Raw genomic sequence first — 24,925 nt, forward strand, 5'->3', positions numbered from 1 at the left:
AGATCCCTATCTTTTGTCACTGGTAACTCTTTGGTCCTTCGGCCTATTTTTTTTAGACTTTTAACCATTATATTTGGCATAAACAGATAGACGAAAAATAACATAGTAATATGGTCATTTTGTATTTTACTATAGCTGTTTTGAAAGCAAAGATAAGTTCGGTCAAAAATCTAAAATAATAGATAAAAAGAACCGAAGGATTAATATTGATAAAAGTTAGAGACCTTATAATATATTTTTCAATATAGAGAACTAAACAGTATAATATACAAAAATATGGGTACTAGTAAATTATTTACAAAAAAGAAATGGGTTTTTGTATAGCTTTTTTTGAGCAAGTTTCCAACTTTAGCAGAAGAATTAGAGGTCTCAACAGAGGAAGGCAAATCAATAAAACCTCTTTTAGAATTTGGACCCATCAAGGTTTTCTTAGCTGGCACCTTCATCATCTATCTATCTATCTTTCATCCTTTTCATCATTTACAGGTACATAAAAATAAAATACTCTCTCTCTCTCTGGCTTTTCTTCAAACATGTTGTCTGCAATATGTCTTATCATATAAGGATGAGAAAAGTTTATTCCTTTTTTGAGTTTTCAACTAATTATTGAATGGGTTCTCAATATTTCTTAATTTTTTCCACAATTTGATGATAAAGATTGGATTTTTACTTTGAGAATCTTCATGGGTTTTTGCCCAATTTCAGACTTTCTGAAATCTCATCTTTATGGATTTTACCATTTCAATTGGGTAGGTAGGTTTGAGACTTGACATGATAAATGATAATGTGGTCCATATATATATATTATATAGTATAAGTTTATGTGGTTCATTTCATTTGTTTACAAGAGAGAGCATCCAAGATGTTTGACTAATTTATCATAGTTTGGTAAGATATTTAATCAAATTTGATAAAATTTCTTACTAATTTCTTACCCATAAATAGTAATTAATCACAAATGGGAAACAAAATTTATAGGTAAATTACATTCCTAGCTCCTCAACTTTGTAAGGCCTGAACTTCAAAACCAGATATTAAGGACCCGGATGACCACTTTTATCGTTGATCAAGATGACCACTTTAATATCAGGTAACACTCTGTTATAGATGATAGATATGATGGAAATGATATTTCAAATAATTTTAATTTTGGGTTAAGGTGTAAAAATACCTGTAATGTATTGGGTCAGGAGTAATTTTATCTCTAACGTCTAAAATGATGCAATTTTACCCCTAACATTGGAAGCCAAAAACAATTTTACCCCTGAAGTTGATAAATTGAGTCAATTTCAGACACCATTATAAAACACATATATTTTTGTTCCTTATTCTGCACCATTTGTATAACAATTCGTTCTAAAAAAAAAGGATTTCATGTTTTTTATAATTTAATAATTGAATTTGAGATTAATATTTATAAATTTGGTGATTTTTTTGAATGTTTTTTTTCTAATTCGTACAAAAAAGGCAACATTTTTTTTCCACATCCCATCATATGTTTGTGCTTTGTTACTGATAAAATGACGCACGTGTGAAGTGTAGATGACAAGATTCATGACCGAGAAGACAGTTTGATGAATTATTTCTCAAATTGACCCAATTTATCAACGTTAGGGGTAAAATTGTTCTTGACTTCCAACATTAAGGGTTAAATTGCACCATTTTAGACGTTAGAGGTAAAATTGCTCATGACCCAAAATGTTAGAGTTTGCGTCTTAACATTTTAATTTTGAACTTTTTGGTTTTAAGGTTATTTAGTTAGTAAAGAAAAAACAGGTGGAAAATGAAAACCCGTGATGCAGGGGCGGATGTAGGGGGGTCAAAGGGGGCATTTGCCCCCCTTCATCCCATTAATTTTTTTTTTTTAAATCCAAAAATAAAGGTTAAAGTGCAAACATACCTCTAATGTTTTGGGTCAGGAGCAATTTTATCAATAACGTCTAAAATGGTACAATTTTATCCCTAATGTTGGAAGCCAAGAGTAATTTTACTCCTAACATTGATAAATTGGGTCAATTTGAAAAATAATTCATCAAACTGTCTTCTCGGTCATGAATAATAGTGTCTGAAATTGATCTAATTTATCAACGTTAGAGGTAAAATTGGTGCAAAATTACAAAATTGATATGCAATTGGTGTAAAATAAAGAAAAAAAAATGACTGTATTTTATAATAGTGTCTGAAATTGATCCAATTTATCAACGTTAGGGATAAAATTGCTCTTGGCTACAAACATTAGGGGTAAAATTTCACCATTTTAGATGTTAGGGGTAAAATTGCACCTGACCCAAAACGTTAGGGATATTTGATGCGTAACAACCCGAGAATCCCGGAAATGGATGATTACGAGTTGGAAACATTATAATTTACGTTTTTTATCAAAAAAAAATCATGAAAATAATGCATGACAATTGAACGATTTTGTATTTTTCGTCACCAAAAATTGAACAATTTTGCATTTTTTGTCATAAAAAATTGAACAATTTTACATTTTTTGTCTAAAATTTTTTTACGTAGAATTTTGCCCCCCGCCCCCTCAAATCCTGGATTCGCCACTGCTGTGATGCTATAAAAAACGTGGTTCTAAACAACTTAAATTCTTGGACTTTTCAATTTTGATGTCGTAATCGGTATTGTTTACTTGGAAAACGGTAAAAGGACTATTATATTAGTAAAATGTAACCATAATGTCCGACTTTGAAGTTCAAGGGTATAATCGAAGTACGTACAAAGTTGAGGCGCCATAGATGTAATTTACCCCAAAATTGATAACAGCCATTATCATTATTGTTTGTGTGAAAAGCTCAAATTTTTAAAGTTTATTTTTATAAACAAAAAAAGTATAGACAGGTAAGCCACCCTGGAATAAATAATACAATATTTCAAGGACTGCTGTGTCTCATCCTCCTGATAGAGATATCCTTCTTTGTTTTTTGTTTTCTTGTTTTGGCTTATTACATCTTTAGTCCTCTATACTTATCAAAAAAGTCAATTGCTCCTTATACTTTATTTATCTCTTAAACTCGCTTAAATTGACCTATTAAATCCTTCAACTTACTTAAGTAACCTATTCGCCCCTTAAACTTTCTTAAAGTGTACGTACATCAACTTATCTAAAATCTGCTTTTGCCCCGCCACGTGAATATTTGGGGATTAATATGTCACTTTCAGCAAGTTTCAGGGGTAAATATGACGTTTTTAAAGTATAGGGACTAAAAATATATTAAACTTTTTTTCAATTTTTTTTCCAACTCCTTTATCTTATATAGTAATGGAGACATACAAGCAGGAATCTAGTGCCTTTTGTTTCCCATTACTGTTTTATAACCTCATTATCAGGAAAAATGATAGATAACTTGGTTATCACAGGGACGGATCCAGAGGAGGCTTGGGGGCTTCAGCATCCACTGGTAGATAGAAAACGCTAAAAATTCTATGGAAATTGTGTACGGGTTTTTAATTTTTTTAATATAAAAACATCAAAAACATCAATTTTAACACCCATGAATCGAGAGAAAGTGAATTCTGGATCCGTCACGGGTTGATCAGTCTTTCACTGAAAACCAGGGAACATTTTTCATACTTTCTCTTCAATTTAATTCAGTTAAAGCATGAGATTCCCCTTTTTCAGTTCTAACTTTTTACAGTCCTTTCACACGTGTAGAATATATACATACACATGCTTTTGGCATTTGTTAGCCACATTTTCTTGATGGATGTTAACTTTCACATCATAAATGCAGTCCAACTTTTTTCTTTTCTGCAGTTAGCTGAACCTTTCAGCTCTTTCTGATAAGAGTTCTCCATTCAACTGAAGCACACACAATTATGTTGCTCCGACGCTCTTTTTCAATAGCGTTTCTGCATTCCGTGTCTGTATCCGCCATTCGGGCTCAAGGCTATGTTTTAGAAGCACCACACTAAGTTTCTTCCTTCACTGGTACAGTTTTTTGTCTGTGATCTTTTGATTATTTGTTCTTGAAATTTTATGTGTCTTCTTGTTTTCCTTTAATTATGTTCTGATCAGAGACGGATTCAGAGGGGGTTTGGGGTGCTTGAGCACCCACTGGTATGATTTTTGGTGGTCATAAAACGCTAAAACTTTTATGGAAATTATGTACTTGTTTTTTATTTTTTATGTAAAAACACTGAATGAGACGAGAGACAGTGAATTCTGTATTTGTCATTATTCCAGAGGGAGGTTGGGGGCTCGAGCACCCACTGGTAACCAGAAAATGCTAAATTTTCTATAGCAATTATGTATTTGTTTTTATTTTTTTTTATGTAAAAACACAAAAAAATATGACAGTGAATTCTGGATGCGTCACTAATTCTGATGTATGCTTTTGATGTTTTTCCTTAGGAAAAGAAGGGACTTTCTCAACAATGGATGAAAATGGTTCATGTTTAGTTGTCTCAGAAAGGAAGATTAGTAGCTTTTATCCTATGTATTTTGGTGTTTCTTGTGCTTTCTTTGCTCTTAAAGTCGTATCGGAATCGAGATCATCGGAGGAAAAATGGTTTGAATTGTGTGATAAAATGCTTCAAGGAAGTGCTCAACTCTTGGGATTACTTGTTTGGAGAATTCAAAGAGAAGGAGAGAATAGCGAGCTTCAACGAAAGCTATTGACCGCGGAGAAAGAGATCAAAGAGCTAAAGCAAATGCGTCGCGAGGATGCAAAGGCGAACGAGAAAGTCGTTAGCATCTTTGCATCACAAGAGCAGATTTGGTTGACGGAAAGAAAGAAGCTCAGGCAACATATTGGAGGTCTTATGAACGAATTTCGAGTTCATCAGACGCGAAAAAACGAAACCATTTCTGAAATGAATGCTAAACTTAATGAGATGGAGATGTTGCTCGAGTCCAAACACAAGGCTGAAAATGTTTTAGAAGAAAAGTTACGCAACGCTGAAAATGTTGCAGAAGAATTGAGGCAGACCGCGAAACGAGAAGCTCAGGAGTATTCTACTGATCTGTGGAAACATAAGACGGCGTTCCTTGAACTCGTGTCAAACCAACGACAACTCGAAGCTGAGCTTGGTAGAGCTCTTAGACAACTTGAAGCTAATAGGCAGGAGATCGAATCAGTATTAGAGAAAAAGGAGGAGGCAGTATTGCTTGCTCAAAAACTATCCATCGAAATCATCAAGACGCGGAACGATTTGGAGCAGAAAGATAAGATCTTATCTGCAATGCTCAGGAAATGCAAACTTGATACAGCTGAGAAACAAATTCTTTTGAAGGAGGTTAAGCTATCAAAGGCTAAGAAGAAGCAAGCTGAAGTGGAAACCGAAAAGTGGAGAGCCGTTTCGGAGTCTAAACATCAGAGAAATTCGTTACGAAATATGTTTGCGCGCCCGAATTCACGAGCAGATGATCCTCCAATTGCAAGAGGTTCATCACAAACTCCAGATTGTGTTCTTGAGTATGAGAATCCTGAGTTCCGAAATGATGCTCAAGCTTTTACTCCTCTTTCCGGCTACTACTCACCCGAGATAAATGGCGAACTAGGTAAATGTAGTACTGCTGTTCTTTCTATATAAATAAAACATGAATCAAACATCATAATCATATCAACCTAATAACGAACTATAATGATTTTCACCTGGTCAGTGATGACCAAGTGAATTTGGTCACTCACCGTTAGATTCAGAGTTGCTGGAGATTAAAACAATCGTATGGCTTAGATTTACACTTTCTGGATCTAACGACTTGGTCAGTCACTGACCAGGTGAAAACTACTGTAATGAACTATGAAGATTAGTTTCACGGTATAAATACCTCTTGTAAGATTTACAAGTAGAAACTCTGATCTGCAATCACAAAGAAGAAATCTGAGAAACGAGAGGAAGATTTTTCTGTTTCTTAGTTTTAGTTTTAGAGTAACTAACCATAAAAAAGAACGTTATATACAGAATGAAAAATCATGATGAACATCTCATAGCATCTCGGTTTGATATTCATTTTTCGTAAAATTTCATTATCTGAATCCGGTTTTCATGTTTTTCGTTGATTTTTCTTCCTTTTGTTCTTGCTATTGAAGCAATTACAGCTAATGTCAAGAGGCTAGAAGGATGGGTTCAGGCCGAAGCCGAGAAATATTCGGACACAATTGAGAAAAGGCATCATTCAGAAATAGATGCTTTTGCAGAACAGCTGAGGCTCAAAGATGAAAAATTAGAAGCTTTTCGGTGGCGAATGCTTAGTATGGAAATCGAATCAAAACGAATTCTGGCTCGTGTGGAGGGGCTAAACAAGGATATGTCCCAGCTCAGGAACGAAAATATGAAGCTGGAAAGTCTTCTGTTCCATAGCCAAGAAGCATTCAATGCCTTGAAACAGCAATTAAGACCGCAGATCGCATATGTTTCGGTAGATGATGATGTCTCCGTCGATAAGATTGTTGACATACAAAGTACCGAAAAGGATGAAGAAACAAAAGCACATTCATTGCAAACATCTCAAGAGAAAGATGAAGAAGTGAAGAATGTAAGTCCCGCGCATGTTGATGCTGTCGAGAAGTCACATTCGCCTAGCCAAACGTTGATAAAGGCGAGTAATTCGCTATGGAGGATGGATCTTCAAGCTCTTGGAGTTTCATATAAGATCAAGAGGCTGAAACAGCAACTTCTGATGCTAGAGAGACTTACAGGAAAGCAAGAAAGCGTGGAACAAACCGAAAACAATGGGGGATCGAAGGAGGTTAGAGGCTTCGACTTGTTGATGTCGTTACTTAATAAGCAAATCAGCAGATATCAGTCTCTTCAAAGCAAAATCGACGAACTTTGCAAGCGAATGGTATGCTTTTATGTTCATTTATCGGGTTAAAAACACGTACGGCCACTAAAGTAGAATGTATTTACATCCGTGGTCACTTAAGTCGTTTTTGAGACAACAGAGTCATTAAAATAGCATATTTGTGTCGTTAAAGTCATTATGGCCGGATCCAGCGACTTGTTCCACTGGAAAGTTGACGTGCATTGACACGTTAGCGGCCTCAGAATCCAACTTGAAGGGAGCGTCCACGTGGCAAAAAAACCTTAAAATGCAAGGGAAAATGATTAGAAAATAAATAAATAAAATCAAATTTTAAGTTTGTTTTGCCACGTGGGCACCCTGTTCAAGTTGGATCCTGATTTGTCACTGACATAGTCGCCAACAAGTCGCTGGATTCCGTTATAGTGACTTTATTAATGCAACTTTGCTACTTTAATGACTTTATTGTCTCGAAAACACGTAGAGTCATTAAAGTAGAATGTATCTACACCGGTGGTCACTTAAGTCGTTTTTGAGGCAATAAAGTCACTAAAATAGCATATTTGTGTCGATAAAGTCATTACGGCCAGATCCAGCGACTTGTTCCACCGGAAAGTTGACCTGCATTGACAGGTTAGCAACGTCAGAATCCCACTTGAAGGGGGCATCCACGTGGCACAAAAACCTTACAATGCAAGTTAAAATGATTAGAAAATAAATAAACAAAATCAGATTGTAAGGTTTTTCTTGCCACGTGGACACCCCGATCAAGTTGGATTCTGATTTGTCACTGACGTGGTCGCCAACAAGTCGCTGGACTCAGTTATAGTGACTTTATTGATGCAACTTTGCTACTTTAGTGACTTATTGTCTCGAAAACGACTTTACTCGCCACCACCGATGCAAATACTCTCTACTTTAGTAACCACGGATGCTTTTCGCCCCTCTTTTACCGGCACGTACTTTACACTTGCATTGTTACGGTACCTCATGGATCAATTGTGATCTATGTTGCACAAAAACTCTTCGTGACTAGCCTTTCCGCGTTTCGTGTCCGTTTCCATTACCGTTTCGTAGCTATATTTTTATAAAAAACACAGTTTCCGGGTGTCGGTTTCCGTTTCCATGTCAGTTTCTGTTTCCATTTAAACATATTCTGTCTGCTGATTTGGTAATTTCTTCTGAACTATTTTACAGCATGATAATGATATAGACAGAAGCCGCAGAGATTCGGGTAGTTTAAGAACGAAAGGAGAGACAAAAACATTAGAACATTTTCTTGAAGAGACATTTCAGCTGCAGAGATACATGGTTGCAACAGGACAGAAACTGATGGAAGTTCAGTCTAAGATTGCTTCGGGACTCGTTGGAGTTCCGGAAGAGCTCGATAAATCTGTAAGCTTTGATACAAACAGATTTGCTGAAAACATAAGAAGTCTTTTCCAGGAAGTACAAAGAGGTCTCGAAGTTCGAATTGCTCGAATAATCGGAGATCTCGGCGGCACACTGACATGTGAAGGTATGATAAGAATGAGAGGAAAATGTGAAGACAGGAATGGGTCATAGTGTGATTAATTTACGTATCAGGGACGGATGCAGGGGGGCTTTGGAGGGCTTGAGCAGTCACTGGTCGTTGGAAAACGCCGAAAATTCTATGGGAACGGTGAGCCGGACTTTATTTTTTTTATGTAAACACAATCCAAAAATATCAATTTATAAGCACTATCTCTCAGTGAATTATGATCCGACACTGAATACATGTAATTAAATTTGTACAGAAAGATCACACTGAAGTTTTATAAATTTTGTTCTCCAAGTTTTCATGGAAATGGTCTATTAATTATAAGTAGAATGCTAGTCTATACAGAAATTTCAATATACATGTTCGTTTGTACACTATGTTGCACAGAAACAGAATCTGAAACGGAACTGGCACCGGTAACATTATTTCTAATAAAATATAGATAGGAAACGGTAATAAAAACAGAAAGGAAACTGAAACGAAAATGAAAGGTGAAAATGCTAATGAAGAAGCGTTTCCGTGATCAACGAGTTTCTTCCATACTCAATCTTGAGGTCAAGTTCTTTTTCAAAAGGGACTGTATGATGAGGGCATCAAGTCGACCAAATGTGTGGAATTGAGTTGTGGGAGAAGCCGAGCCAAAGGGACAACACACCGAGGGGAAGAAAAGACAATTCATATGTGAAAAAATAGATCCCTCAGGCCGTGGCAGTATTTAGTTTCATAATAAAGTCCACACGACACGTCGTTTGTATTAGAGTATATTATTTGCACTTATCTGTATATTCAATACACAACTAAACTCCTTAGTTATACCCTAGAATATAGGATGAGTATTTCACTACAATGTAATCACATACTCTGTATATATTGGTTTTACACATGAATAACAATCACAGGGATATTCACATTGTTACATGGTATCAGAGACCAAACCCTAACCTACCTCTCTCTCCTTCCTCTCTATCTTACCAAAACTGAAACCCTAAAGCTCATCCCCCCCCTCGGCCGCCGCCGCCGCCGATCACCCCTCCTCCTCTCGGCCGTAGTCGCCGATTTCATCTCCTCCCCACCGAAAATCATGACAAACACTTCCGCAAGCTCGAACAATGAAACTCCTCAAACTCACAATTCCGAAACCCTAAACACAAATCCAGATAAATCAAACAACACTCACCCATCCCTCACAGTTTCTAATATTTCTAATATATCGACCTTCATCAAAATTACCTTAGACAATGAAAAAGGACCTTACCCAACCTAGGCTGCTCTGTTTAAGCTTCATGCCAAAGCTTTCCAGGTCCTGGACCACATCATCCCTCCTGCTTCCGCCGACCCTATGATAACCACAAACCCTGATCTCTGGTCTCGAATTGACGCTGTTGTCCTACAATGGATATACAGCACTATCTCACTTGACTTGCTTCACACCATCATAGAACCTGACTCCACTACCGCTAGAGCCTGGACCCGCCTACAGGATATCTTCTCTGACAACAAACATTCCTGCGCCATGTTCCTTCAACAAGACTTCTCCAAAATCAAATTAGAGGATTTTTCTGACATCTCATCTTATTGAAATCTATTTCTGATCAATTATCCAACGTCGACAGCCCTGTCACCAATGATCAGATGGTTCTACAACTCATCTCTGGACTGACCGAAGCTTATGATACTGTTGGAACACAGATCCGACATGGAGACCCCCTTCCGACATTTCTCAAAGCCCGTTCAATGCTGATTCTCGAAGAAACAGCCCGTGCCCGAAAATCCGTCACCCCTACGGATTCTGTCGCACTGGTTGCCGCCACCTCAGCGCCACCGCCATCTTCATATTCTCCTACGCGGCCACCGCACCACTGTGTACCCTATTATTCGCGCGGCAGCAGAAACGGAGGGTGGTACAGTCGCGGCAGACATGGCAGACGACACCAATCCCGCTCCGCCGGATCCCACCCGCGGTACCCATACAGTCAACCATGGGCTCCATATTCCCCCTGGCCACCACAACAACCATGGGCCACCCCGCCATGCCCATACCCTACAAACACATGGGCTAACCCGATGCCCTCCGGCAGTCCATCTCAACCAGGGATACTTGGTCCTCGGCCTAATATGCACCAAACACATCTTAATGTAGGCAATCCGGCTTATGTTCCAACTGATATTGCCGCTGCCATGCATACTATGTCAATCACACCACCTCCTGATCAGTGGCACATGGACACAGGAGCCACGGCTCACATGACGGCTCATAAAGGTACGCTCACTTCTTATTTTGATTCGAGCCTCAATGATAAAATAATTATCGGTAATGGTCATTGTATTCCTATTTCTGGTTCTGGTAATGCATCCTTAAACACTAAATCTCACCCATTAAAGTTGAACAATGTTTTGCATGCACCCAAACTCATTAAGAACCTTATTTCAGTCCGTCAATTTACTGTTGATAACCAAGTTTCTGTGGAATTTGATCCGTTGGGTTTTTCTGTGAAGGATTTACAGACGGGGACTTTTATCATGAGATGTAATAGTACCGGGGACCTCTATCCAGTCATGTCTACCTCCTCCACCTTACCGTCCTTTCATTCAGCTTTTCCTGCTTTAACTTCTGATATTTGGCACAATCGTTTGGGACATCCTGGACCGCCAATTTTGCATAACTTGTTGAATAAAAATTTGATTTCTTGTAATAGGATCAAGAATGTTTCTGTTTGCTCATCTTGTGTTAATGGAAAACAGGTTAAATTACCATTTCAGTCCTCGTATAATTCTGCTTGTATGCCATTTGATTTAATTCACAGTGATATCTAGACATCTCATGTTTTAAGCTCTAGTGGTCACCGGTATTATGTGATATTCCTAGATAATTACACTAATTTTCTATGGACTTTTCCTTTAGCTCAAAAATCACAAGTATTTTCCATATTTTTTCACTTTCGGTCATTTGTCCGCACACAATTTGACCGTGACATTAAAACATTTCAGTGCGATAATGGGGGTGAATTCAACAATAATTCATTTCGTCAGTTCTGTCAAACCAACGGAATCCAATTTCGTTTCTCATGTCCTTATACTTCACCTCAAAATAGAAAATCAGAACGCACAATTAGAACCATCAATAATGTAATTCGCACTATAATGAATCATGCTTCTGTTCCGCTTCATTTATGGCAACATGGTCTAGAAATCGCCACCTATCTACTTAATATTTACCCTCACCGAATCCTAGGTTACCATTCTCCCACCAAAATACTATACCAAAGGGACCCTTCATACCCACATTTAAAGACATTTGGCTGTTTGTGCTTCCCTCTCATTCCTACTCAATCCCGTCACAAATTAGAGGCTCGTTCCTACCCCTGTGTCTTTCTTGGTTATCCAGCAAATCATAGAGGTTACAAATGTCTGGATTTATCTAAAAATAAAATCATTGTATCTCGTCACGTCGTGTTCGACGAAACGCGATTTCCCTTTCTCCCGCAACCAGAAAATACCCATCAGGCGCCTATCACCTCATCCCAATCTGACGGCCTACTGCCTTCCCTAGCGTCGCCCGTCCACTCGCCTTCCCGGTCGTCCACACCTGTTCTGCCCTCTATTTCATACCCGACGTCCTCCTCGTCTGTCCAATCTTCCCGTCCGTCCGAGTCGCCCATCCCTGTCCAATCTCCCCATCTGTCTACGTCGACCAGTCCGGTCTCATCTCCTCCCTCATCCACGTCTAAACAGAATTCCTCCACAAATTCGTCCCATCAGTCGGTCGGTTCCTTGTCTGATTTAGTATCTCCTGCCATCACTTCCACCACATCTCCACAATTATCCCATCCAGCAATCCCGATTTATCCTCTCCCACTCGCACAGCAAGTACTGTCGAGTCCTCCAACCCCGTCATTCCCAATCCACATACTCATAACATGGTAACACGCGCACAACACGGCATCCACAAACCACGCCGTATGCTTAATTTGTCAACTTCTGTGTCACCTGCTATTTCTCCAATTCCCAAAACACCAGCCTTTGCATTACATGACCCTAATTGGATACAAGCCATGACTGATGAGTTTGAGGCTCTTATTGAAAATAAGGCGTGGGTACTCGTACCCCGTCCCAAAAATGCTAATGTTATTCATAGTTGGTGGATTTTCAGGCACAAAACCAAGTTCGATGGATCATTTGAACGATACAAAGCACGGCTAGTGGGAAATGGATCAGGACAATTGGCTGGAGTAGACTGTGGTGAAACTTTTAGCCCTGTGGTCAAGCCGGCAACCATTCGAGCTGTTTTGAGTATTGTTGTCTCTCGCAATTGGAACCTTCGCCAGTTGGACGTCAAAAATGCGTTCCTACATGGCAACCTTAATGAAACAGTCTATATGCATCAGCCACTGGGGTTTCGAGATTCGAAGCATCCTGATCATGTCTGCCTCCTCTAAAAATCACTTTACGGCCTTAAACAAGCTCCGAGGGCCTGGTATCAACGGTTTGCCACATTTGTAATTTCAATGGGCTTCACAAACAGTATCTCAGATCACTCACTCTTTGTTTATCACCATGGCACTGACAAAGCTTATATTCTCTTATATGTTGATGACATTGTTCTGGTTACCTCTTCTGACAAGCTTCAAACCTCTATCTTCTCCAAATTACAATCAGAATTTGCAATGAAAGACTTGGGTCAGCTCCACTACTTCTTGGGAATCTCTGTTACTCACTCACCTGGTTCCTTATTTCTGTCACAACGAAAGTATGCTTCTGAAATAATTGCTAAAGCCAGTCTTGAATCATGCAATCCAGCGATCATGCCTGTCGACACTAAACAGAAGCTTAGCATCTCTTCCGGTTCAGCCTACCATGACCCCATAGAGTACCGAAAATTGGCAGGGGCTTTGCAATATCTGACACTCACCCGGCCGGATATCTCCTATGCTGTTCAACAGATCTGTTTGTTCATGCATGATCCTAAGACCTCTCACATGGCTGCCCTTAAATGAATACTTCGGTATATTCAAGGTACAATTGACCTCGGTCTTACTTTAATTGCATCCTCCCCTAGTAAATTGACATCCTACACTGACGCGGATTGGGCGGGCTGCCCTGACACACGTCGTTCGACATCAGGCTACTGTGTTTTTCTTGGGGACAATCTTATCTCATGGTCTGCCAAACGACAGCCTACTCTATCCAGATCAAGCGCAGAGGCTGAATATCGCGGGGTTGCCAATGTGGTGTCTGAAACGTGTTGGATCCGCAACCTTCTACTTGAGCTTCGCTGCCCTATTCTCAAATCCACTGTCGTTTTGTGACAATGTCAGCGCCGTGTATCTCACAGGCAATCCTGTTCAACACCACAGAACCAAACATGTCGAGATGGACATTCATTTTGTCCGCGAACGCGTTGCCAAAGGAGAAGTTCGCGTCCTCCATGTCCCCTCTCGGTATCAAATCGCTGACATCTTTACCAAGGGACTCCCTCAACCTCTATTTGAAGATTTTAGAGATAGTCTTAACGTTCGTCCTCCGAACCTTAAGACTAAGGGGGAGTATTAGAGTATATTATTTGCACTTATCTGTATATTCAATACACAACTAAACTCCTTAGTTATAGCCTAGATTATAGGATGAGTATTTCACTACAATGTAATCACATACTCTGTATATATTGGTTTTACACATGAATAACAATCACGGAGATATTCACATTGTTACAGTTTGGAAAACCCATACCCGGTGTGGACCTTTTAAAAAGACCATAAAAACTCTTTCCATTTCTCTAGCTTCCCCCTAATTATAAGGGTAATTAATTTAATAATCCCTATATTTTGACAAAACACACTGTTTAGTCCCTGTATTTTCAAAAACACACGGTAAGGTCTCCAATATTTTTCTCAATGAACTGTTTAGTCCCTAACGTTTTTCTCGGTGAACTGTTTAGTCCCTACTGTTAGACTCTCATGATGATTCTGTTAGTTAATTTGAATTAGCAGAAACATCTTTCCTCATCACTGAAGCAGTTGGCAATAAACATGAGTTGAGAATATGGAGGAAATTAAATTCACCATTAAGAGTAAGAGGATTTCCACCTTCAATTCTAACAGAAAGAGTAAACGAGAGAGATTTGAATCGATTTCTACCTTCAATTCAAACAGGAAAAGTGAGTATGAGTGATTCGATTATGGGTTAGGGATTCAATCCTTTCTCCATTTTTTTTTGTAAGTGCGAGTTGTGAGAGAAAGACAGTGTGAATTGCTTTTAACTGATAAATAGTAAAGGGTAATTTAGTCATTTCTGAATTCATAAACGGTAAAAAATCTAACAAACAGACAGAAGGACTTAACAGTTCACTGAGAAAAAAGTTAGGGATCTTATCATGTATTTTTGAAAATACAGGGACTAAACAGTGTGTTTTTATCAAAATATAGGGACTAATAAATTAATTACCCTAATTATAATGACACCCTTTATTTATAACTTCTATCCTCAGCTTATTTACAAGCTTGCCACCCCTTACCCTTATCACATTTTACCCCTTAATCCTATCTCTTTAATTCTTTTCCAATCCTTCTTCTTAAGTTCCGTAAAATCACTATTTTAAGCTAGAAAAACTTGACCAAAACCCGTGTTTTTTCGATCAAATTCGCTTATTTGCTGGCTGTTATGTAATTTTGTCTTTAGGTTAGAAGATGATATAAATTCATCTCTTTCTTATAATGAGACAAACTTTTTATCAATCAGTCAAATTTATTTCTTTGAGAGTTGTTTAGGGTTCATCCCTCTTAACAATGAGAATATCTTGATAGTTTATGACTGAAAACTATCACCTCAAACCTGATCTGCATCGGTTTGTCATCTCTTCCATTCAACGTATCGCTCTTTTGACCCGATTTCTCCGAAATACATATTTTCATACATTCAGTCAACTTAATGCCCTGATCGGATTCTCTATCCAAATCATTATCAAATTTCACTACATGAAAGCCATGGCCCAAATCCATCCTATCAAATTCACCAATAAGTTTCCAAACCTCAATTTCCCTCTTTTAAGGCAACATACCCAAGTCCCTTCCCAATACTTCAATTATCACATCCAAATGAAATATAATGATAAAACGACTTTTAGCCACACAAGACTTAGTCCTCCTAATTAATTAAAAATTAATTGTAAACATTTGGACCGTTGATGATTGTTACAAAACATTTAAATAATTTGTATATTTATGGACCCACCCACCACCACCATTGCCTAACCTTGTGGGAAAACAATTACACTTGTCATTTTCTCGTGAACAAGAAAAAAGCTCTAGTGGAGCCTTGCTTCACGTATTATCACATATACATCATTTTTCTTCTTTATATATCTATAAAAACATAGCTCCAATTTCATTTCTAGTTCCTACCCATTTAATATCTTATCAAAATCTCATTTGGGGTTTTCTTATTTTTCCAAAAAGATCATTCCTTTTGATCCAAATTAATCATTCATAGCTCCAATTTCATTTCTAGTTCCTACCCTTTTAATATCTTATCAAAATCTCATTTGGGTTTTCTTATTTTTCCAAAAAGATCATTTCTTTTGATCCAAATTCATCATTCATATATGGGTTGTGATGAGTTCGATAGTACTTTTGAGCCTAAACTCTCCTTATTTTCGCTACCAAACAAGCTAAAAGACTCGGTAACAGCAACAGCAACAATGATAGCAACTCCGCCAGTTGGAATCTTAGCCTCGGTTCCTTTCCAATGGGAGGAAGTACCAGGTAAGCCAAGATCGAGCTGCTACGACGTTGTTCGCCCCAAATCCAAGATCGTTCGGTGCTTAGACTTGCCTCCACGGCTCTTAAATGAGGGTAGTAATAATAATAAGATACCGTCGCCTACTACTGTTTTAGATGGTCCTTATTTGGATCATCCGTCGACTCTCTCTTTGTTTCGCTCTCGGTCTTTGTCTTCAACCACGTCGTTTAGTGGATTTGAGAATATGGGTAAAAGAGGTCAGAAGGGAAGTAGGGCGAGTTTATTTGGTTCGGGTCGGAGGAAGAACAAAGATATCAGTGTCGTTGACTTTTCTTCTATTGTTGACGATGATACCAAAGTGAAAATTATACGATTTACAAGGAAATCTAGCTTCTTCGCTTTCTCTTCCTCTACTTCATATTTTCTCGTAAGTATAATTACACTTGACTTGAGACATCACTTCATCTAATAATCTTAGAGTAACGGGAAATGTTTAGTGTCTGTTTAGTTTTTCTTTTCGTTCGTACTTTTTTGTTATGATTATTATTTTATTGTGGTTAATGATGGATTATTAATTGTATATGCAGACAAACATTTATGAAAGCTTAAAGCAAGTCGCCCCATGGAAACGCAGACAGAGAACTCTAGAAAAATAATAAACCGTTAACACGCTCATAAACGTTAGCTTGATCCATTTACCTCCCAATTTGTATATAATATTACTATTAGGTTAATTTTGATATATATATCTATGGCAAATAATGTTTAGTTATTATTAATGATAGATAATAATACTCCATATATACTCTAAATAAGAGTATTTTATTTAATTTTAATGTTAATAATAGTATTATTTTTAGTAATTAATATGATAATAAATTTGAGATTGATTAGACATTTAATTGTAATTAAAGTTTATTGTAGATATTAAAACTTAGAATTTTTAGATATAAGAGTATTTTGTGATGAATTATAAGGAAAACTAATTAGACATTATTATTATTATTATTATTCTAATAAATAAAATATATACTAAAGAAATATTTTAATGTTCTTTTTTCTTTGTTACTTGTTTGAATAAAATGGATATAGGACTTTTTCTTATTTTTTTTATAATTGATTTTCCAGGTCAAGAATATTACATATAAGAAATTATTAATTAAGTAAACATCAATCCCTTTAATTACAGTGTGAAGGAGAAATCTAACAAAGAGAAAATCTAAAATAGTCCCCATTCACTTATATTCCAATCAGAGGTGGCAAAAGTACACACGATTCGATTACACGACATAAAATCGACACGCAATTTTAGTGTTTGGGTTTAGCTTAATAGGTAATGTGTCATTTTTGAGTTGACACGAAACTGACATGCAAATTTTTGGATTGGGTTAGAATTGATGTGCTAACCCGAAAACGACACGAATATTTAAAATTATTGTTATATTCTCTTGTACTTTATATGTCACTGTATTAATAAAAATAATAAAATTATAATTATTACTTGTAAATATGATTCAAACATTTTAAATTGTTATAAACACATTACGTGACTTCCTAACATGATATTAACAGACTTTTCGATAATTAGTGTTAACATACTAATCTAAAAATTACATAAAATGTTTGAAAATAGTATCATATTTCTTATATTTTTAAAAGTTATTGTTAATATATATGCATAACAAAATTACATTTAACTAAAAAACACGACATATCAACACTAACCCGAATAGGTTAACACGATTGTGACATGAATTTTTTTGGATTGAGTTTGGATACTCTTTTTAACACGAACCCGAAAATGACACGACACGAACACGAAATTGCCATATCTCATTCCAACTATCCAATACAAAATAACACACAAATTTGTTAAAAGTCGAAAATTTCTACTATAGTCTCGAATTACAATGTTGGGAACCGTTCAGATGGTGTTACACCACTGCTGACATGAGGGAAGCTGAGCAAGCCCGAACTAGTGTGATTCAAGTAAAATAACTCATGGAGTCGATATAAACCGAGACAATTTTAGAATTTTACGAAAATTTAAGTTGAAAGTAAGCATCTTTTCTTATTATAAGTGGCTTTAAAACATGCTTGTCTAAACATTTTGGTTATAAGCATCAGTTCCATGTCTGGTACTTTCTCTACGAGTCTCTCGTGTTCTTCGAGCATCGTTATCTCACCATTAAACCCCATTTCTTATGTTTTATATGTACATTAAAAAATATTTAAATAAAAAATAACATAATTCACAAACTAAGTAGACCTTAAAAAATATTGAGGAATAATCCAAAAATTAAAAAAATTTGACTAGCTAATTCAACTATGCATGATATTCAAACTTAGTTCAATATAATCATCATAATCATGGAATTTTTGTACATTTGTTTTTTTTTAAAATCAAATAATGTTGGCTGAAGTGTTAAAGAGTTCATACTACTTGATAGGGTTGGGTTCAATTTCACACTCAATTAATTATAACTAATTCGTAAATTTGATTATAAATTCTCATAGAGATCTATAATTTGTTCTGATAGGGAGAATTAATTGCGGATCTTACCTAAACTTATAAATAAACTAATGGTTTAAGAGCATCTTCAATTCAAGAGATTCTTAGTACACTCTCTAAAAATAATATAAATTAATTTAAGAGTGACTAAGACATATTGGCCATGTTTGGGAATTAGCTGTTAGCTGTTAGCTGATTACATTAGCTGTTAGCTGTTAGCTGATTACATTAGCTGATTTGACTAGCTGATTTGATTAGCTGTTTGTGTAGACCTGTTTGGTAAAAATTAGCTGATTGATAATAGCGGTTTGTGCAAAAAGACGAATAAGGGCATTAATTTTAGCGCAGGAAAAGAGGGAGTCTATCTATTAGGGTTAAAGAAGTCCATTAATTTTAATATTGCAAAACGCAAATTGAAAAAACTCCTTTTAAGAGCTTTTTCTAAATTAGCGTTTTCATTCCAAAACTCTCTCCCAAACCTCTCTCCACCAAACACTCCAATTAGCGGTTTCAGTGGTCAAACCTCTAAAGTTGGTCAAAACCGTTCTTTTTATCCCAAAACGCTCTTTACCAAACAGGGCCATTATCTCCAACAATATTCATTATCTTCGGTCCTTATTTATTATTTTATCAATTAAATCATTAATTATTGTTATATTTACCAATAGTGTGAGGAGAGAGACTTCTCAATAATAAATTATTAATAAAAAATGAATTAAAAGCACTAAAAGGTGGAGAGAGATTCTCTGTTAATAGAGAGGATGGAGATGTTCTTAGTTATTTGAGGAGCCACTAAGAGGCTGTTGGAGCTGATTTTTTTATTTTTTCTCCTCAAATTTTAACTTAAGAGCCAACTTAAGAGACTGTTGGAGATGCTCTAATATATTATTTGCCTCCTGAACTTATCCAAAAAGCTTGATTGACCCCCTAAACTTTCAAAGTATCCCGATAATCCCTTGAACTTGCATAAAACGTTCAGTTAGCCCCATAAACTTGTGTAAAATATAATCAATTAACCACTCGGTTGTGAAAAAGTAAGTTAAATGCGAAAAATATATTGCACGTGCCTTAGAATGTTATTATATAATTCAGGAAAAGGGTAAATTACATCCATGGCCACTGAACTAAATTTCTTCCCAGTATGACCATCGAACTTTATACTTTATTACACCGGTGGCCACTGTCACCTTTGACCATGAATTTTCCACCGTTGACTATCAATATGACCGGTTGTCTATCTCCATTCCCCTTTCTCAATAAATTTCTACCCATTTTACCCTTAATAAATACACTAAAATCTGGGAATGTTCATGGTTATCATCATCTGAATCTCTATCTGTATGTAACTTAACTCATCTTCATCCTCATACTCAGAATTAAGCTTCTGATAACTTTATTCTAATTTAACTTTCTTTCTTTCTATATCCTCTCTTCTTTGTATCTGGACAACATTCTAATTTAACTTTCTTTCTTTCTCTTTCCTCTCTTCTCTGTATCTCGACACCATTCACCGCAACTCAACTGGAGAACATAGTATCAGACACCGCTGCCGTCGGTACCCAGCCGGTGAATCTGTCACGTTTAATGTTAGGTCTTCTTGTGTGTCTTTCATTAGGCGGATGAAGACTGTGAATTGGCCGGACTTTTCGAGGATTTTGGTGATATTGGTTGGGCTTGGGGTGTCGGAGCGGCTGCCGGAGTCTGAGAAAGTGTTGAGGTGCAATGAAGGAGGAGTATGGAAAAAATAAGCTTTGCTACCATTTTGATGTGTTTGGGGAAGAAAGTGGAGTGTGGTTCTAATGGGAATTGATATGGGAAAAAAGGGGGGGAAGAGAGGGGTTCTATGATGGCGATGAGAGGATGTAATTAGTTAGAAAAGCTTAGCTAGAAATGGAGGAGACTGAGATTTTGTGTGAGAAGATTGAGTGAAATTAGTGGAGAGAAAGGGAATGTCTGGTCAAGAATGGCGTGGAGACATAGATAGAGATGAGAGAGAAAGATAGAGAGAGAAAGAAACAGAGAAAAAGTAAAGTGAGAGATAGGAAGGGTGAAATGGTAATTTGAGGTTTTAGAAGGGTGAAAGGAGAGAGACAGCTGGTTAAAAGCAGAGTCAAAGGTTGAAAATTCATGGTCAATGGTGACAGTGGCCAACGGTGTAACAAAGTATAAAGTTCGATGGCCATACTGGAAAGAAATTTAGTTCAGTGGCCATAATGTGAAAATGAGTATAGTTGAGTGGCAATGGGTGTAATTTACCCTTCAGAAAATAGATTAAAACATATTAATTTTTTTTAACTTGTTCAACTATACAACTTTTTAGGTAAATTACATCCATGGCCACTGAATTTTACCCATTTTTACATTATGGTCACTAAATTTCATTTCTCCCCGGTATGACCATTGAACTTTACACTTTTTAACATCGGTGGCCACTCAAATATATCTAACTTCTCAAAATGACCGTTAACGATCGTTAACGACCTCAAAATGAAAATATTCAAGAATTAAAGTTGTTCAGAACGAAATTTACCATGAAATCACATTTTTTATTTTCGAAAATCACATTGTTTGGAGCTTTCTCTCTCTAAAAATTCACTTTCTCTCTCCTAACCAAACAACACTCAAATGACCTCAAAACGAAAAATTTCAAGAATTAAAGTTTCTTAGAATATCATTAACTCTTTGGATTTTTTATTTTTAACCGTCAACAGTCGTTTCGAGACGTTAAGTGACCACCGGGTTAAAAAGTGTAAAGTTCAGTGGCCATACCGGGAAGAAATGAAGTTCAGTGGCCATAATGTGAAAATGGATAAAGTTTAGTGGTCATGGGTGTAATTTACCCAAAACTTTTTCTTCTCTAATATTAGAATCGCATACCTGACCTTGGTCGTTTTACTTTTTTAAGATGCATAACTTATTTTTTTTTCAACTGAATGATTAATTCATTACATTTTACGTAAGTTCAGAGGGCTAACTAAACGTTTTATACAAATTCAGGAGATTATCAGGACACTTTGAAAGTTCAAGAAGCCAATCAATTTTTTTTGGAAAAGTTTAGGTGCAAATGATCTATCAAGCCTAAACTAATTAATGAACATAATACCTTAACATTGTGAATATTTTTGTTGTTTGATAAAAGTATAACAAAATGTAAAATATTTAGTATGAAAATGTTTTAAATTATTTAATAAATAATTATAGAAGTAAAAATTTAAAATAAAATTTAATAAAAATAATTTAAATAAGTAATAATTTCGGCTAATTGTTAAATATCAGTATTTGATTTTAAAAGGAAAAAATTATTTGCCTTTAAAGAAAGGGAAAATTATTTTGCTTACTTTTTAAAATTCGGGTTTGATATATGCAGCCCTTAGGGCTGCATATAAGCATTAAATATAAATAGAATATTCTTTTGTATTTTCAAGATGTTTATTTATTATGCATTGAACTTTTAAATACACCAAAATTCATTTAATGCAATTATAAATTCTTTTATATTTTTTATATTTGCATTAATTTTTTATTTTTTTAAAAGATGTCTGCATTTATTATTTCAACAGGTTATTTGTAACTGTGTTATTTCGACAGGTTATTTGTAATGTCGACAGGTTATTTGTAATAGTAACAGAATAAAAGTTACAAATAACCTGTCGAAATAACACAGTTACAAATAACCTGTCAAAATGATAATGTTTGTATCTGCATACAGTTAATTGTATTTTGACGGGTTATATACAGTTTTTTTTGTGTAACTTTTATCTGTCAGACTTAAACATTATCATTTTGACAGATTATTTGTAACTGTGTTATTTCGACAGGTTATTTGTAACTTTTATTCTGTTAATAACACAGTTACAAATAACCCGTTGAAATAATAAATGCAGACATCTTTTTAAAAAATAAAAAATTAATACAAATATAGAAAATATAAAAGAATTTATGATTGCATTAAATGAATTTTGGTGTATTTAAAAGTTCAATGCATAATAAATAAACATCTTGAAAATACAAAAGAATATTCTATTTGTATTTAATGCTTATATGCAGCCCTAAGGGCTGCATATATCAAAACCGTTTAAAATTAGGGAAATTTGTCTATTAAAATTCCCCCATCGGTTGAGGTATCCAATTAGTTTCTAACTGTTATTATCATTAATTATGTTACATCGGTTAATTTGTGGTTAAAATTTTAATTAGCAATCTTTATTTACTTCGGTTAATTTATAGTTACTTTTTATTATTATGCCACATGACATTAAGACATGTGATTAGATGTTATATAAGCAACTTCTGAGGAAAATTAATTGAAAAACATTCAAAATTACTTTATCGGGAGAAAAACAAACTTAAGTAATTTTATTGAGACAAATTAAACTTATATAATATTTTAGGGACATTTTTCAAATTTTTATGACTACCGATACTAATTACCCGAAATAAAATGGATGCGGGAATTTTTTTCTTATTTCTTTTCAACAATTAATTTTCCAATTCCACGTCAAGAATGCAATATTTTAAAGAAATTGTAAATTAAATTCCACTAATTATTGGTACAATAGAGGCGGATACATGCTACTTTGTGCAAAATTATAATTTATTAATTTATAACGTGTAATCAGATAAATTAAATAAAAATTATTATAATAGAGAAGGTGTTTTTTTGAAAAGGATTAATAGAGAAGTTAATTACACATATTTGCAAACCTAATTACAGTAGCTACATGTAGAGAAATTAGTAAGTAAATCTCAATCCCTATTACAATGTGGTAAACTAAAAGAAGATAAAAGAAAATCTACTGTAGTCCTGACTAGATCAATAAAAAATGACACACAACTACTATATATATCTATTTTTTATTGGTCGGATTAACATAAATTGGACCATTCTAAAATTTTACCGAGCATTTTAATTCAAGTGAGCCCATTGTGGTCTATAATCACACTAGTTCCACACCGCTCATACTGTGACAAATGGATGTAATGTGATGCAACTTGAGCGATATCAAACTACGATCCAGTACCATATAAGAATTTCGCCTTTACTTTAATAATAAGCGCCTTTTCTTATTATAATTGGCCTTAAAACATGTTTGCCTAAGCTTTTTGGTTCTAAGCGTCAGTTCCATATCTGGTGCTTTCTCTATAAGCTTTTTGTGTTCTTCAAGCATCTCTATCTCATCATTCATATTCATTTCCTACATTTCATATAATACAATTTTAATTAATTTTAAAATATTTTAATAAACAAAAATCATAATATATCTTTACAAGTAAAAAAATTTCATATCTTTTTACGAGAAACTTTTAAACCTAAAAAACGTCTTAACAAATGTGCAAAAACCACAAGATTTATTTTTACGAAACATTATTCATGCAAATCATCACGAAATATAAACTAAACAACTTAGAAGATATACCTTAACATTGTGAATGAGAGATTTCAAGCTCTGAATTTTCCTGTGCGGCCATCTCATAATATTTAATTCTCGACATCTTTTCTTCAAAAGAGTCAAACCGACATTCATCTCTTTAGCCGCTTTAATAATCGGAAGATGAAAATATTTCTGAATTTCTTCTAACTCTATTTCAGCTTTTTTCTTCCTCCCACTTTGAATTTTCACTTGCTCATCATGATCATTCAAATAATGTTTCTGAATTTCTTCTAACTCCATAAAGCTCTCGAATGAAGGAAGTTCCGATATTCTATATAAAGAAAGCAAACCCTAAATTTTTAGTATAGATACGTACACCCGAAACATGTGCTCCATTAGATATAAAAATACTTACTTGCCGAAAGTATTATCATGATGATTCAAATAATGTTCCCATGGAAGAAGAAGCATATTATTAGCATTATCAAAATTCAAACACTCGTTTTCCACGTCTTCTAACTCCATAATAAAGCTCTCCAACGGAGGAAGTTCCGATATTCTGTATAATGAAAGTAAACGTAAAAGTTTAGTATAGATACGTAGACCCGAAACATGAGCTCAAATATTACTTACTTGTCGAAAGTATCATCAACGTCCCAGTCAAAAGGATTGATGTTTTCTGAAATTGGAATATTGTTGGAATCCATAAGTAGAAAAAGTAGAGATCCAAGAGAGAATCTAAAGTGATTGGATTCTATCTATATATGGAATGAAAGGATGTGACGTTACAAAGAATTAATGAGGGTGGATTATTAATTAATTAATTATTATTCATTGTAAGTATTAATTAGAGGCACCATTTCCCAATCAGTACTAGTAATTAATACAGGGGGCTGCATCGATCATACGTTTGATTGATATGTTCATGGGGTAAATTACACCCATGGCCACTGTTAATATGTTGGATTTTTAACAGTATGGTTATTGAGTATTACATTTTTTTTATATCGGTGGCCACTCAACGTCTC

At 35.4% G+C, this 24,925-nt stretch overlaps 2 protein-coding genes across 6 annotated transcripts; both read left to right on the forward strand.

Moving 5' to 3' along the window:
• Positions 1 to 359: 359 nt before the first annotated feature.
• LOC136234004 (uncharacterized) lies at positions 360 to 8,580 on the forward strand. 5 transcript variants are annotated; one of them, XM_066023747.1, is made up of 6 exons: positions 360 to 486; positions 979 to 1,090; positions 3,767 to 3,940; positions 4,364 to 5,512; positions 6,045 to 6,799; positions 7,955 to 8,580. In XM_066023747.1, the coding sequence occupies exons 4-6, from the start codon at positions 4,387 to 4,389 to the stop codon at positions 8,321 to 8,323; spliced, it is 2,250 nt and encodes a 749-aa protein (XP_065879819.1). In that variant the 5' UTR covers positions 360 to 486; positions 979 to 1,090; positions 3,767 to 3,940; positions 4,364 to 4,386; the 3' UTR covers positions 8,324 to 8,580. The 5 variants fall into 5 exon arrangements, with proteins under 5 accessions (XP_065879819.1, XP_065879823.1, XP_065879821.1 ...); XM_066023751.1 differs by having other exon boundaries at positions 6,054 to 6,799; XM_066023749.1 differs by lacking the exon at positions 979 to 1,090 and having other exon boundaries at positions 374 to 486.
• A 7,058-nt stretch (positions 8,581 to 15,638) lies between these two features.
• Positions 15,639 to 16,845, forward strand: LOC136233191 (uncharacterized protein At4g00950). Its single transcript, XM_066022800.1, has 2 exons — positions 15,639 to 16,440; positions 16,601 to 16,845. Exons 1-2 carry the CDS (start codon positions 15,877 to 15,879, stop codon positions 16,667 to 16,669), a joined length of 633 nt encoding a protein of 210 aa, XP_065878872.1. The 5' UTR covers positions 15,639 to 15,876; the 3' UTR covers positions 16,670 to 16,845.
• The last annotated feature ends 8,080 nt before the right edge of the window (positions 16,846 to 24,925 follow it).

This window comes from Euphorbia lathyris, chromosome 6 (genome assembly GCF_963576675.1).
Source record: "Euphorbia lathyris chromosome 6, ddEupLath1.1, whole genome shotgun sequence".
In the NCBI taxonomy this organism is placed as follows: domain Eukaryota; kingdom Viridiplantae; phylum Streptophyta; class Magnoliopsida; order Malpighiales; family Euphorbiaceae; genus Euphorbia; species Euphorbia lathyris.